Source organism: Mesoplodon mirus (genome assembly GCF_964341445.2).
Source record: "Mesoplodon mirus genome assembly, chromosome: 5".
NCBI lineage: Eukaryota > Metazoa > Chordata > Mammalia > Artiodactyla > Ziphiidae > Mesoplodon > Mesoplodon mirus.
In genome coordinates, this window is record NC_138980.1 from 138,273,450 (window position 1) to 138,288,363 (window position 14,914).

The 14,914-nt window shown below is 40.6% G+C and overlaps 1 protein-coding gene across 4 annotated transcripts in view; it reads left to right on the plus strand.

Moving 5' to 3' along the window:
• The window catches only part of LOC309803775 (3',5'-cyclic-AMP phosphodiesterase 4D), a 575,480-nt gene that overhangs the window by 518,624 nt on the left and 41,942 nt on the right, over positions 1-14,914 (plus strand). For 3 of the 4 annotated variants that reach the window (XM_082620485.1, XM_082620483.1, XM_082620484.1), the window contains exon 6: positions 1,111-1,223. In XM_082620485.1, coding sequence (XP_082476611.1) covers positions 1,111-1,223 — 113 coding nt within the window. Of the gene's footprint in view, positions 1-773; positions 1,025-1,110; positions 1,224-14,914 lie in introns of those variants that run through there. The other variant, XM_082620487.1, reaches the window with a different exon arrangement.

Here is a 14,914-nt window from a genome sequence, read left to right on the forward strand (position 1 = left end):
AACCCTCAGAAACGAAGCCTCAGAAACACTAAAACCCAAACCCACACAAACGGTTGCGCGGGTCCTAAATACCCAGCTTGTGCCGCCCGTCGGGCTGTCCGGCGAAAGCTCGCAGGAAGCACGGGACAGTGGAGACGCGGAGGCTCGGGCCGTCTGGGCAACCGGGAGGGCCTCGGCTCGGCTGGGCGCGCGGGGTCCCCGCGGGGCAGGTGCGCCGTCGCGCGCGCGTGCGCCCCAGGTCCCGCCTGAGCCCCGCGGCGGGCGCGACCCCGGGCGGCGGGCGAGCCGGCGGCGGGCGCTCCACGCCGGGTTTTCCGCCGCTCCCCTCGCCCCGGCCCCCGGCAGCAGCACTGACACACACTCTAGCGCCCGCGCCTCCCCAGCCGGGCTTCGGAGCGAGCGGCGCGGGGTGATGCTTAGGCGAGGCGGCGGGGCGGCGGGGGCCCCTGGCGGGCCGTGGCCCCGGGCGATCTCGGCGTGAGAGAGCCGAGGAGAAGCCGGGCGGCGCCAAGGGCCGTGCGGGGCGCGAGGGGTAGTGTTCTCGGAAAGCCGCGGCGATGGAGCCGCGCTGCGCCCGCCGCCGGAGGAGTTGAGAAAGAAAACAGGAAACGTGGTGGCTGCGCACCCGGCCGCGGCTGATTCATTTGCTTTGAGTGAAGGCTCGGCAGGAGGGGCGGGCGCGGGGCCGCGGCTCGGGGCCGGGCGCCGCGCAGATCGCGCCGTGGACCAGACGCTCCCTCCGCGGGGCGGGCTCCCGGGCGCGCGCGCCATCCCCTTCGCCGTCCTCCGGCACCAGGACTTCTTCAAAGTCTCATCTTGAGGGTTTTGGTCCGTGTAGAAGTTGGCTCGCCACACTTGGCGCGCCCTTCCTGGACGCCGAACAGAGACGCCAAGCTGGAGAGGGCGTGCGTTCCCGAGGCCGGCCGCACCGCTAGCAGAGCCCCGGCCCCCGTCGCGGAGCCCGGCTCGTCAATATGAAGGAGCAGCCCTCATGTGCGGGCACCGGGCATCCGAGCATGACGGGGTACGGCAGGATGGCCCCCTTTGAACTCGCCGGCGGCCCTGTGAAGCGCTTGAGAACTGAGTGCCCCTTTCCCTATCTCTTCGCAGAGGAGGCCTACCAGAAACTGGCCAGCGAGACCCTGGAGGAGCTGGACTGGTGTCTGGACCAGCTAGAGACCCTGCAGACCAGGCACTCCGTCAGTGAGATGGCCTCCAACAAGGTAAGCCCCGGCTCGGCTCTCACCGAGAGGCTCCTAGGCTGCTGATTCCCACGCTGGTGAAGCCACCAGTCCCCGTGGCCCGGGGAAATACATACAGGGGTTTGTCACACTCACTGCATTTTGGTTCCCTTGGAAGGAGGTTCCTGATGCCGTGCCTTCCCTCTCTCTTCTATTCACTCCAGAGAAATTAAACATTTGCAAAAGCAACTTTGACATAGTTTGACTGCAGTACCCCAAGACACTGTGTGTGTGTGTGTGTGTGTGTGTGTGTGTGTGTTTGGAGGGGTACTTCTAAGTGACACTTTGCCCTTGCAACAGAAACCGAGTCTGGTCCACAGGCAATCCATGTTGTAGGGTATTCTTGGGATTCCCAGTGGAAAATAAGAGTTACTAGAGGTCAGTGCAATCCCTTGGATGTCACCACCTACTGAACTCAAACGCAGAAGAGTTCACTGAACTTGGAACCTTAACCCCCATTTATCTAAGTGTCAGGGTACCCTGTAAAAACTGAGCCTTTATCTTTTTGCTTGGCCATATGTGTCCACAGGGGACATCAAAGTTAAGGTTCATTGTGATCACTGCCTTTGTTTCCGTGAATCTTGGAGAGAGAGTCCAGTTTTCTGAGGTTATTTAGTTACAGTGATGCTTCAATGGGGCATTTGTGCCGTATGCCAAGGTGCTGGTCTTGGTGGATAGTGGAGGTTTGAGGGCTGAGAATCAACTCTTAGCCTGGCACAGCCTTAAAGCAAGGTAGAGTGTTGTCAGTTTTGGTGTATTTTTTGGAATTCCTTGTTTGTTTGTTTTTTAAACAATCTTCAGTTATGTAAGGAAATAATTGGGATTATGTATGTTTTTAATGATTGTTTGGCTCAGGGGATAGGAAAGGAAGCATGGGCATGTTGGATGCAGGTGGTTGAGGGGTTTAGCCAGTAAGGACTGGTAACTTTGTGTGGCAATTAATAACAGTTGCCCCCTAAAAATATTTAAGTATCTTTGGCCACCTATTTACAAGGTCAGGAAGGTATACCATTTTACTGTTTATCTACATGCACATATTTTTCAGAGAGCTATGCTTTTTTTTTTTTTTTTAGTTTACTATAGTTTTTATCCCACCTTTTTTTTTCTCATGCAGTTTTAAAAAAATATCATAGCATATCACCCACTTGATTGTCTTATCTGTTGACAATACTTATACAGACAGCATGGTTTTTAAGTAAAAAGTTAGCTTCAAATAAACAAGATAAAAAGGACCCCCCAGTCACTATCTGCAGGCACTAATCTACCCGTAGGCACACTGACCTACCCATATGCACACTGATGATCAAATCTGTATTTTTTTTTTCTGTCATTTAAGCCTCATTTCTAAATTTGGTATGGCTCCTCATCAAAATGATGGGTTATTACTCTCTTACTCCCTGCCGTGGCATCAGGAGCCATTGTTCTCATCTGGCTAACAAATTCTTAGTTCGTTGATTCATTTTATAACATATAGATTGTTCTTTCATAATTTGGTTCATAATAGCAGTAGACATATGCTGAGTATCTCCAGTGTCCTAAACGCCGAATGGGACCATTCTGCAGTGGGCCTGAGTTCTTATTCTCTTGTCTGGTTAATTCTATGTAGTAAAAGGAAAAACCAGAAGGCACCAAAAGATGTGCAAGCCTTTGCTTATATTTTCAAGATGATTTGACAGTACTTTTTCAGCACAATGAACCTCAGCAGCTACAATTACTTTCCCCCAATCCATACTCTTAATGATGAGACCTCTATTTGAATTTAAAAATTAACATGAAATCTAATCATGTATTGTAAATGACTTCAACTGTCAAGTATTAATTTATCTATACTTTAAGATGAAAAAATAAAACTTGAGGTCACAGTGATTGGTCAAAATGATTTCTTTCTTTTAAGGGCATTTCTTTCTTTTAAAATCCCTGTCTTTTAAAGACAGGGATTTTTTTTTTAATCTTTATTGTGAAGGCCCCTCAGACTTTAGGTTAATTTACAGGTTTAGTGTAGGAGGTGAATTTATTTGGTTGAAGTGAAATCTAGGTTAAGTGAGAAAAGACTTTTTCAAAATATAGTCATTCTAGCTGTGTTGATGTCTTATAAGATTCTTGACATGACACTTATTTTTAACATTAAAAGATTCAACTCAGCTGAAGCTGTTGATTAAACTTTTCATGGCTAATTCATTCATTTCTTTTTTTTTAAAAAACCCCATTCATTTCTAAATGAGTGCTAAGCTCCTGTGACTTTTTATAGATGAAAACGGATTAGCATAGAAGGAAATAGAGCTCTTGGTAAAGGTTGTAAAGTTACCCTTCAGCCAGATAACAAGGGCACAAATAAGTCACATCCACATGAGCTGTAAACTGAGTTGGAGCAGCTGATCTAAAGGTCCCCAGGAGTGATGCCGAACCTAAGTCTGAACTGGAAATGTGACAACTTGCGTCATGTGTCCGCTAGGTTGCGAGCATCTCTTGAGTGCGAATGAATAAGTCTGAAACATTGCTTTTGGTTATTAGACTTATTGACATCCATTCTTTTCACATGTACTTGTTCGAACCAAACCAGTGTTTCCCTTGAAAAGTCATGAAGTTTTTCTTTGTTTTCTTCTCTTTTTCAGGCTTTAAAAAAAAAAGTACTCTAATAGATTAAAATGACACAATAAAATACTAGTAAGAAATTAGGATTTTTAAGTGATTATGTAGAGAAAATATTTATTATGGAGGTGGATTTGGGTGTTAGGAAGAAGGAAATTGATTCCTCAAACTCATTTAACAAATTGGGTTAATGGATTCTTCATATTTAAAAAAATCTCAATAGAAGGAATCTGAACTATTAGCAGTTTTTAAATGACGCTTTAGAAGCAACTAGATGTATTTCCTGACTGGGATTGTAATGTGCATAATGCTTATTGATGGTATTGAGACAGGAAAATTATTGAATTTTTGGCCACTGCCAACGTTGTCTGTAATACATGTAGGATGCTTGTACCAAGTAGGGTAAGAGACTCCAGATGGCATTTAGTTTGAGAGGTTAAAGCTACAGCATTTAGCCTCATAAGCCCATTAATCTGCCCAAGATTTGTACAGATTTCCTTTGAAACCTCACTGCTAGAGTTAAGAGAGGTTTTGGTGAGGTCTCAAAGCTTTGGAGGCAGACAGACCTGGAAGTTGAATCATGGTTTTGTTCCTTACTAGCTGGGTTACATTAGAGAAATGACAAACGTCTTTTAGCTTCGGTTTCCTTAGCATAAGATGAGCACAATGATATCTATTTTGAAAGGTCAGTGTAAGAATTTGAAAGAATATGTGTAAAATAGTTAGCTAATAAATAGTGTCTGACAGAGACTATACCTGCCATTATTGGTATTATTATTGAAGGTTTAGGTTAAACTTGATTGGTTGCCTACTTGGCTAAAATATTTTTTTTACCATTCAGTTGTCATTTATACTTGATGTTTTAAGTTTCATGGGTTTTTATAATACAATTCTTAATAACTGTCTTGAGTGCACAGTTCTGTATTGTAAAAAATGCTTAAATTATATTTATACCTTTTTAAGTATAATATAGACACAAACATTTTGAAGTTCTAATTAGAAGCTTAATCTTTTCTTAAATTTCAGCTACAGAATTCCAGACAGCTAAATACTTTTCCTCTTTTATTCTAAAACTGAAAAAACAGCACTGATTAATTTTTTAAAAATATTAAATATAATGTGGGATTGGTAGGTACATTTCCATCCTTTTGTACAGGTTTTGCAAAGCTAAAGTAACTTTTTAGACTGTTTTTAAGGCAGAATAGCTTCACAGTGTTTTTGGTTACCTTTCTCTCATAGAAAGTAAACTGAGGATGTGAGGAGGGCAGGCCAGGAACTAAGCCTCAAGGGTTATGCTGTGGAACCCTGTAACTTTATTCTCTTGTGACCTAATAATGCACATTTCACCACATCTTCAATGTAAGTGTGGCGATGTTTGAAGGAGAAAAAATCATCTTGATTTCCCCCCAAAATATACTACTATAAAAATGTATTGTTTCTTCTCTCTAAATTTGGGGCAGTTCCGAGGCTTGGCATTGCTGGAACCTACCATGCTTCAAGCTGAAAGTCTGCCTTGAAGTTAGGATTCAGGCATCCTTCTAAGAGACTTCAGGTTTTTCTTTAGTTCTTTCTAGACGTACGTAGGCCAGCTTTGCAAATGTGAACATGACTTTTATATGGAACTTAGTTTGTCTGTTTGGTTTTTAACAAAGATCGCTATCATGTTTCTTTTGCCTATAAATTAAATTGCTTTTCTGGGGTGCTTTTTCTTAGTGTTTTTGCGTTCTGCTCCCCCTGCTGCTTTTTAATAGTCAATGCATACGTAACATATACTACAGCTTTCTGTGACTGCTGATATATTTTCTTCTGGGCAAGAGTGGTCCTGGAATGAATATAGAATGTTCATAGAAGTGGCTAAATCTTAAGATTTTTCAGCATTACATGATTATAAGATAGCTCAGAACAGAAATAAATGTTTAATTTTGCTGAGAAGGAAGGTGAAACTAGTTGGAAAAGGCATTTTGATTTTATAAAGAGCAAATAGCAAATAACAGTCATTTACTTCAAAATATTAAAACTATTGACATAGTCATACAGAGTTGTTGAGAGTTAATCAGCATACCTAAAGGAAAACTCTAAATTTTAAAAGAAAATATATTTCGTAAATATAGAAATTCAGCTTACTGATGTTTTGAGTTTGCTATCTGCTTTTTCACCTACTTTATAAAAGTAGATTTACCAAAGATTTATGTTGTTTACATATAGAGCCTTAAAGTTAATATGACAGATTGGGCATGCTTATTTTTATGATCACTGTTTGAAAAAAATACTTTCTTTGCTTTTATTTTAAGTAATAATAGAAAGAGGGAAGCACTTTTAACAGATATTTTTATGTTTCATTGAATAGTGAAGCCCTTGACTTTAACTTAATAAAACAGTAAAGATTAAAGCAAATCTTTATCTCTACTGTCATCAGCTCAGTTTATCAGTATTTAGTGGCAGTAAGCGTAAATATCCTTAACATTTAATTATCAAAAACTTCTATTTTTGTGATTCAGTAAATTAGTCATTACTCCAGAAATTGCTTTCAGTTATTGCATTTTGATTTAATTATAGGAAAGCGGTAACTTCTTGTCTCAGAGTGTTATGAACGATGTCTTTTTTTTTTTTTCCAAAACAAAAGGCTTGGCCAAGATAAAATAGCACTTTTCCCAGTGTATGAATAGATTAAGCACATTTTTTCCCCAAATAGCAAGGATGATAGGTAATGATTTTGTTCAGTTTCAGAAGATTCCTATGATAGTCATAGATTGTAGCTATTCCATAAGATACGTATAATTATGGCAGATGTGAAATGCTGATAATGATTTTCAGTTGATCCATAAAATACTATGTAGAATCTGATTTTCTCTTTTTCAGAAAGAAACCAATCCTTTTAAACTGCAAATAGCTGGAGTTTATTTTGTGACAGCATAGCTCTGCCAGGGCTAGCTCTGTACCTGGCTAGTTGTGAGAGTTGAATTGGCACTTTTAGCCTGAGATCTTTCTAGGAAATAGAGCGTGGGTAGCCCTTTCGTTTGCTGTTCACATTAGTTTTAAAAGACATTTTAAGAAAGCATTTTCTTTTATTTACTCTAACAGGGATTAGGATGGGGAGGGGTGAGCCTTCCTATTTGCTTAAACAACAAACAATTCTGCTTTGTTCATTGGGAAATTCGTTAAATTGGATTACCAACTGCAGTGATAATAGCTTTATTATCCTTTATACTTAGAGAACATTTTATCTTTAATGAAGTATTTTTCTTTGTTATTATTGTTTAATATTCTGGGGTTTTTGTGCCTGTTTTGCTGTATTTTGTGTGTGATGGGGATGAATGGTATTTACTCTTTCTCCTGACATAAACACCAATGCTTATGGCAGCTTTGTAGAGTGGAAAGGACATAGATGTTTTTTGTCAGGGGGACTTGGTTTCAAATTCTAGCTCTGCTGCTTCCTACCTAATGTTTTGGGGACATGCCTCACTTCTCTGAATCTCAAATTCTTCATTTCTAAATGGACATAATAAAAGGGGAAAATAAAATTGAAGGTTGTTAAGAGCATTAGATATAATATATAGAAAGCTCACTTTGCTGAATAGCTTATACTGGGTGCTTAATAAATTACGTGCAATTTATTCTATCCCTAGACTACATTGGAAAGGAGAGACTAAGAAAAACCATGTGTCATATACTCCTTGTAATATAAGGGCATCATATTTTTCAGAAGAAAACTGTGACCTTTATTCTATAATAAATAACAAGTCAAAATTAGTGTTCTCAGACTTCCTGTGTACATTCATAACTACTGTATGTTAAATGCTTTTATTTAAAGCATTTATTTTTTAAAGTTAAATGTCCACCTGAGTGCCTCATCTTAAGCAAGGAATTACATGAAATCATGGATTTGATGTTCTAGTTATTTTTTATTATAATATTATAATATTAAAATATGTTATTTTTTAATATAATGTTCTAATTTTTTTAATATACATTGAAATTAATTTGTAACAAAATGAGAAAATACTCATCCACACCACCTTAAAGCATTTCACTTACCACTCACAGACAATGGGCATACTTTTCATTGTACTAGACTAAATTGGCAGTGAGAACCATCTGGGGAGTCATTTTTGGTTAGGAAGGTATGTCTGTTTAAAACAACCTATGATTTTTCTTCTCTGCCATTAATGGGATTTCCCCACTAGAAGAGAAAATGCCAACTGTCATCAGCAGAAGTCTCCCATTCATTAGGCATTCATTCCGCAGGCAGAATGGTCTATGGATTCAGAGCACTCTCCTGCAGCCAGATTGCCTGCATTGGATTCACTCTCCGCCCTTTACTAAACTTAAATGGGGCAATTTACCTTCTGTGCTTCAGCTTCCTCTTCTGTTCAAGAGTTACTGTGATGATTTAATGAATTAGAAGATGGAAATTGTCTAGACAGAGTCAGGAACATAGTGGGTGCTCAGTAATGTTAAGTCCTTTATATCCATTTATAAAGGAATATCATCTTTCTTTTCTTATTTTGTGGGGTGAGAGTTAGAGAAGGTGTTTGTTTGCCATCCTGATAATTATGCTTCCAGTGACCTTTTAAGAGAGAATGGTGGCCTCATGATGTTGATGTGAACCAAATAGGACTCTTGGAATGTTTCATTTGCTCTTCTCCCCATCAATGACTTCTCATGGAGTTTACCTTTTGTTTCTTTGTGTAATTTTATGGTATAGCCCATCAAACTGGCCTGAGGTTTTCTCAGAATATCTAAAACTCTCTAAGCTGTTTCTAGCAGAAATACCTAAATAGTGGATAATAGTCCAGTGACTTTTTTTTTCATAAATGAATGCACCCTGTTATTCCTCTGAATGAGACTGAAAGTAACCCAGGCACAGAATCTTTTATTAATACTTAATGTTAAGAAAACTGTATTCAGGACGTAGCCTTCCATGGCACTTCTCAGCAACTTTACCATCTAGTATATGCAAACATTTCCTTGCTCAGTCAGCTGAGAGAACCTAAAGCAATGACACCCCAGTAGCATTGAACACATCAAGCACCCTCATCTTGGTTTCTAATACCATTCTCCAATAAAAGGAACCAGCACTCCTTGAAGTAGCTGATTCTAGAACTGGGGTGGGAAATGAGGCTGGAGCCATGTTGCAGTTCCAGAAAGTAAGGAAGTGGCCAAACAAATGTTGATGGGAACATATCAAAGGGATACAAGAGCAAACTGAAAGAGCTCCCAGTTCCCAGCTGGAACTATTTGATCAAGAAAATAAACTAGTGTTGAAATATAACTCAAGGTATGAAACAAATAGCCATGAGTTCAGCTGATATAATTTATTGAATAAATAATTAAATGGGGGAGAAGAGACAAATCCCTTGTGCTGAAGAATTCCAAATAATGTATGTATATACTCTGCTCTCAAGGAAGAAAAGTATAACTCTCCACTCCTTAAGTGTGGGCTGTGCATATTGACTTCCTTCCAAAAAGCACAATGTGGAAAGAGGGAAAGAGTACCTCTACTGTGGACAAACCTGATAAACACACACTACCTCAGCCAGTGATCAAAGTCGACATCAACGGTGATAAGTCAAGTTGTAGTAGGTACCCTTGATATGATCTGATGAAAATGGTACTGACATCTGAGTTTTTCTACCAAAAACATATAACCCCACTCTAATCATGAGAATAACATCAGATAGTTCCTAGTTGAGGGACATTCTACAAAATACCTGACCAGTACTCCTCAAGACTATGAAGGTCATCAAAAACAAGGAAAATCTGAGAAACTGTCACAGTCAAAAGGAGCCTAAGGAGACATGCTGACTAAATGTAATGTATCCTGGATGGAATCCTGGAACAGAAAAGAACATTCGGTAAAAACTAAGGAAATCTGAATAAAGTGTGTGCTTTAGTTAATAATAATGTATCAATATTGGTTCAATAATTGGGACAGATGTATCCTATACTAAAGTAAGATATTAATAATAGGGGAAACTGGGTGTGGTGCATATGGGAACTCTCTGTACTTACTTTCACAATTTTTCTGTAAAACTGAAGCTTTTCTAAAATAAAAAGTTTATCAGACAAATCTTAACCATCCTTTAGGGTCTACCTGCAATGCTACCTCTCCTGTGAAGCCTTTTCTGTCCTGTCTTCTCCCATATCTCCCATCCCAGCCTCCCCTAATTGGGTGTAATGTCTTTCTCCTTTGACCTTCTACAGGACTTTATTTGTAGTTCTTTTAACTCTCCGTACAGTATTTGTTTCTTTGTTTTATTCCTGTCACATTTACACTAGGTCATTAGTCTTACTCATTTGCCAGCCCCCATCACATGGGACACAAGGCCATATTGAATAGGTGCTCAGTAAACATTGGGTGAATTGTATGAATGGTAGCGTGGTGGTGATTCTGGAAAAGCACCATTCAATGGTTCTGATCTCAGTGCTGTAGGAATCATCACTGAACAATCTCAGGGACTAAGTTTATTTTTACTCATCTAAGCCCTAAGGCTTAGAAGATAAAAATTCTTCCTTTATGGGTAATAGCTTTTTGGTTAGAAAGGTATGTCTGTTTTAAACAACCTATGGTCTGACAAACTTTATTGTTTGTCAGACCCTTTGCAAGGGAGTTACTGAACATTAGGTCAATAACTGAAGAAATTTATCCTAATTTTTCTGTCTAATTATCACTTGAGTGGAATTAATAGAAATTAGTAAAATGAAAATATACTCTGTTTCTGCCTACCACTTAGTTCTTTGGTAGTTTTGGTGGTATTTAACATGGTCAGTATTTCAAAACATCATTGTTACTGTTATCCATTATTCATCTCAGACTCAAGCCTTATGTGTTAGAACTAAAGGAAGCAGAAGTGATCATCTGTCTGACTTATCTAATCTCAGTTGGAAAACGAGGCCCAAAACTTGTCCACATCCACCTATAGTTAGAAATCTCCTGACTTCTTAGGTAGCAGTTCATTTTCTAGAGGGTCTCTGCACCATTTGGGGTTTTGTATGCAGCCTTTATCTCCACTCATGTTCATAAATTGCGGGAGGGAGATACACTTTTTATCTTTGAATGTGTTAACGGAATACAAGCTGTGTTTCTGATACGTATATGGATTCAATAACTGTTCAAGTACATAACCAGTGAATTTTCTACCCAGCCACTAGGATTGCTGATGAGTCCTCCTACATGGCTTCTAGCCCAAACCCAGTGAGTGTCAATATATCATTTTGTAGTTGGTCATATAAATTAGTACTGGATGCATGGTGTTGGTTAAAGTAAATGCCATTTTTCACCTTGGATTGGTAGACAGGATCTGTACATGATAGTTGATATCTCGCAAGCAAGTGGCTTTTCTGCTATTGACAAGAGTCCTGATCATTTCACACTTAAAAATCTCTTTCCTGATTATAGATGCTCATCAGAAATTTTAGCATAGTTTATGCTGGGTTTAGTTTCATCTCATTTAAATTAAAAGTTTGTATTTACAGACAAAAACCATACAAGTCATATTGATGGCCTTAAGCTGTTCTCTCTCCACTGTACCTGTTTTAGCAATAACACTCTTATTATAGGTTTGTTCCCAGCAAAATGACATATCTGAATACTTTCCCTGCTAGTCTGGGAAGAAAAGGTGTGCTTGTTGGTTTTTGCCTGTTTCGGAGTATTCTGTGCAGTTTTACCCAGGTCGTGCTTGGGTTCCTGGCAGCATCTCTGGTCTGCTACACTGTAATCCCTATCGTGGCAGCCTCTGGCATTTATTGCTGGCAAGCAGTGTGCTTGCAGACACAGGCACCATAATAGGAAACACCTCGGCCTGTCATAAACAGGTCTGGAGAGTAGAAAGCAAGGCCTGACAGGGATGTGTCCATAGCGAACAGGCAAAGATGAGGCTGACATTGTGTAGTAAGTCCAGGCTGATGTCTGTCTTCTTCATTTCAGAAAATAACCAGCTGATTTTTAAGGCTGCTTTGTATTGTTGGCATAGCAGTATTTGGTTACTTTGTTTTTTGTTTTAGATCGAAACATGAATAAAGACATCTTATATAATACTCTCCAAAATATTTTGAGAGGATACATCAAAATGTTTTCCTATTGCTAGTCTCCTTCTAATTCTACCTGATCATTCCAATCCATACCCATTAGGGAGAAAGAACAGCTATTTCATTACAGTGGAAAATAACTTTTTAAAAAAGAATCATATAAAAATAAAATTATCATGTGTATATTTAAAGAATTATAAATTATACTGAATTTTAAAGAAAAGAGCATTTCTTAGGTGACTTTTTTATGCCTTTACATCAAGTTCAAATTTTAGAAAAGGAGTACATTCTTTGACCAAGAAACGTTCTATTTTATATTTGCTAGGTTTTTTTTTTCAAGCCTCAGAAAAATAATGAGCTACAACTTTAACAGTGATAAGCTTTGTCACAAGAATTTAGGAAGAAGATAAATTTCAGAATTGAAAGGACTTTAACAGTTTTTAATAAACAGATAGAAATGCTTTCATGGGTGCTTTAAATATATATGTGTCATTTCATTATTTGCTAGGAACCTTATTTCACAAAAGAGGTTCAAGACTGCAAAGGATGAAAAGGCTGTAATTTTGCTAAAAAGAGCATATTAAAATTTAGAGACACAGGTGAAAGGCTTGAACCTTTTTTTTTTTTTTTAGATTAGGTGTTTGGTGGCTATTTGCTGACCTGCCGCTTTCCTTTTTTTTTTTTAGTAAGCACCGATCTTCTTGTACTTTTTTATTTTGAATATTTCAAGTCAGTTTCAACAATATGCTCTGATAAGAATGAAACTAATTAATATTATCTTTGATACACACATTGATTTTCTGCTCTTTGTTTTCTTTCTTTTTTTTTTTTTTGTGTGGTACGTGGGCCTCTCACTGCTGTGGCCTCTCCCATTGCGGAGCACAGGCTCCGGACGCGCAGGCTCAGCGGCCATGGCTCACGGGCCCAGCCGCTCCGCGGCATGTGGGATCTTCCCGGACCGGAGCACAAACCCCTGTCCCCTGCATCGGCAGGCGGACTCTCAACTACTGCGCCACCAGGGAAGCCCTGCTCTTTGTTTTCTTAATCTTATATTCTCAGTGTGGTCTCTTAGATCTCCATATGGGTAAGTGATAGTTGGGTTTCAAGAAATCATAGGAATTTTTATTTACTAGAAATAGTCTTATTTCTTTAATATGCATCAGGAAAGATTAGTTTACTTTCTCCTGGAAGATACTGTTTGGGCCTACATCTTAATTTTTCTAGATAGTGTTAAAAAGCAGTGAAATAATACAGGGTATGTAGTCGAAGAGCCAAAAGAGGGCTTACATCATTACAGGCTGAATATTCAGTCCCTGTATGAGAGGAATTTGTTCTCTCCAAAGTAGAATTCAGTGGAAAAATTACTTGTTGCCCTTTAGCCTTATTTTCAAGCATTTTAGCATTAACCATTTGATAATGTAGTCTTTGTAGTGTTTGACTACACTGATCAGGAAATATCAGTATGTGCCTTACTTTCTAATGTGAGATATGATCCTGATGTTTACTCATACCTCAAACCTTACATTTCTAACTTAGTTCCAGAAACAGTACACTACACACCAAAACAGTTTGTCCCATTTTTTTTTTTTTTTTTTTTTTTTTCTTTTTGCGGTATGCGGGCCTCTCACTGTTGTGGCCTCCCCCGTTGCGGAGCACAGGCTCCGGATGCGCAGGCCCAGCGGCCATGGCTCACGGGTCCAGCCGCTCCGCGGCATATGGGATCCTCCCAGACCGGGGCACGAACCCGTATCCCCTGCATCGGCAGGCGGACTCTCAACCACTGCGCCACCAGGGAGGCCCCTGTCCCATTTTTTTTTTTTTTTTTTTTTTTTTTTGGCGGTACGCGGGCTTCTCACTGCTGTGGCCTCTCCCGTTGTGGAGCACAGGCTCCGGATGCGCAGGCTCAGCGGCCATGGCGCACGGACCCAGCCGCTCCGCGGTATGTGGGATCTTCCCAGACCGGAGAACGAACCCGTGTCCCCTGCATCGGCAGGCGGACTCTCACCCACTGCGCCACCAGGGAAGCCCCTGTCCCATTTTTAAAGATGAAAAACTGAGGCTCAGTTAAACTTGTCCAAGATCCATATGCTTCTTAATAGATGTAAAGATAATTCTTCTTCTGAATGTAGCATCTGGGGGAAGGACTGGGAGATAGGGAAACAAGTGTTTGTTCTCAGGCTGCTTTTTCAAAATATGTGCTAATTTATTTATTTAGTGAGTACTAGATTCCAAAATAGCAAGAGCCATCTTAGCAAAATATCATCCCTAGAGGGAATCCTGTTGTGCAGCTGATTCTGCCTTTCTTGTTCTCTGTATCCTGTCAGGACGGGCACAGAGAGGACCTTCCTAGCTCCTAGCTCCTAGGAGGAGTATGATGGTGGAATGGATGGCTTGTTAGGCTGGGAGTCAGCCTAGCAGGCAGGTAGTAAACAGGGCACAGATGTAAAATGAAGGATAATAGGGTCAGTGGATGAGAAGACCAAGCGACTAAAGCAGATCTGTAATTCTGAGCTGGCAGGGGGTTTGAGGTGGAGGCAGATAGAATTGGATGGGATGAAGCTTAATAGTGGAGAGGACGGCAGCAGATAGAGAAGGTATAGAATGAACTCAGGGCAGGTGTAAGCAGGTATTAGGATTTTTTTTTTTGTGGTATGCGGGCCTCTCACTGTTGCGGCCTCTCCTGTTGCGGAGCACAGGCTCCGGACGCGCAGGCTCAGTGGCCATGGCTCACGGGCCCAGCCGCTCCGTGGCATATGGGATCCTCCCGGACCGGGGCATGAACCCGTGTGCCCTGAACCGGCAGGCAGACTCTCAACCACTGCGCCACCAGGGAAGCCCTAGGATTTTTTAAATGACCTATTACTATGGAGTTGCCTTTGAGGTTTGTTTTCTTATTGGGGCAAAATGGGAAAGGAAGCTGGGCTCATGGATAGAGTGAAGAGTGAAGATTGAAGGAAAGAAAAGTAGGAAGGCGTATTAGACAGTGAGAGGAGAAAGGGGGCTGGCAGAAGGACTCTGACTGGGCTGACCTAGGAGCAGGGCTGCCCTTGGCTGGA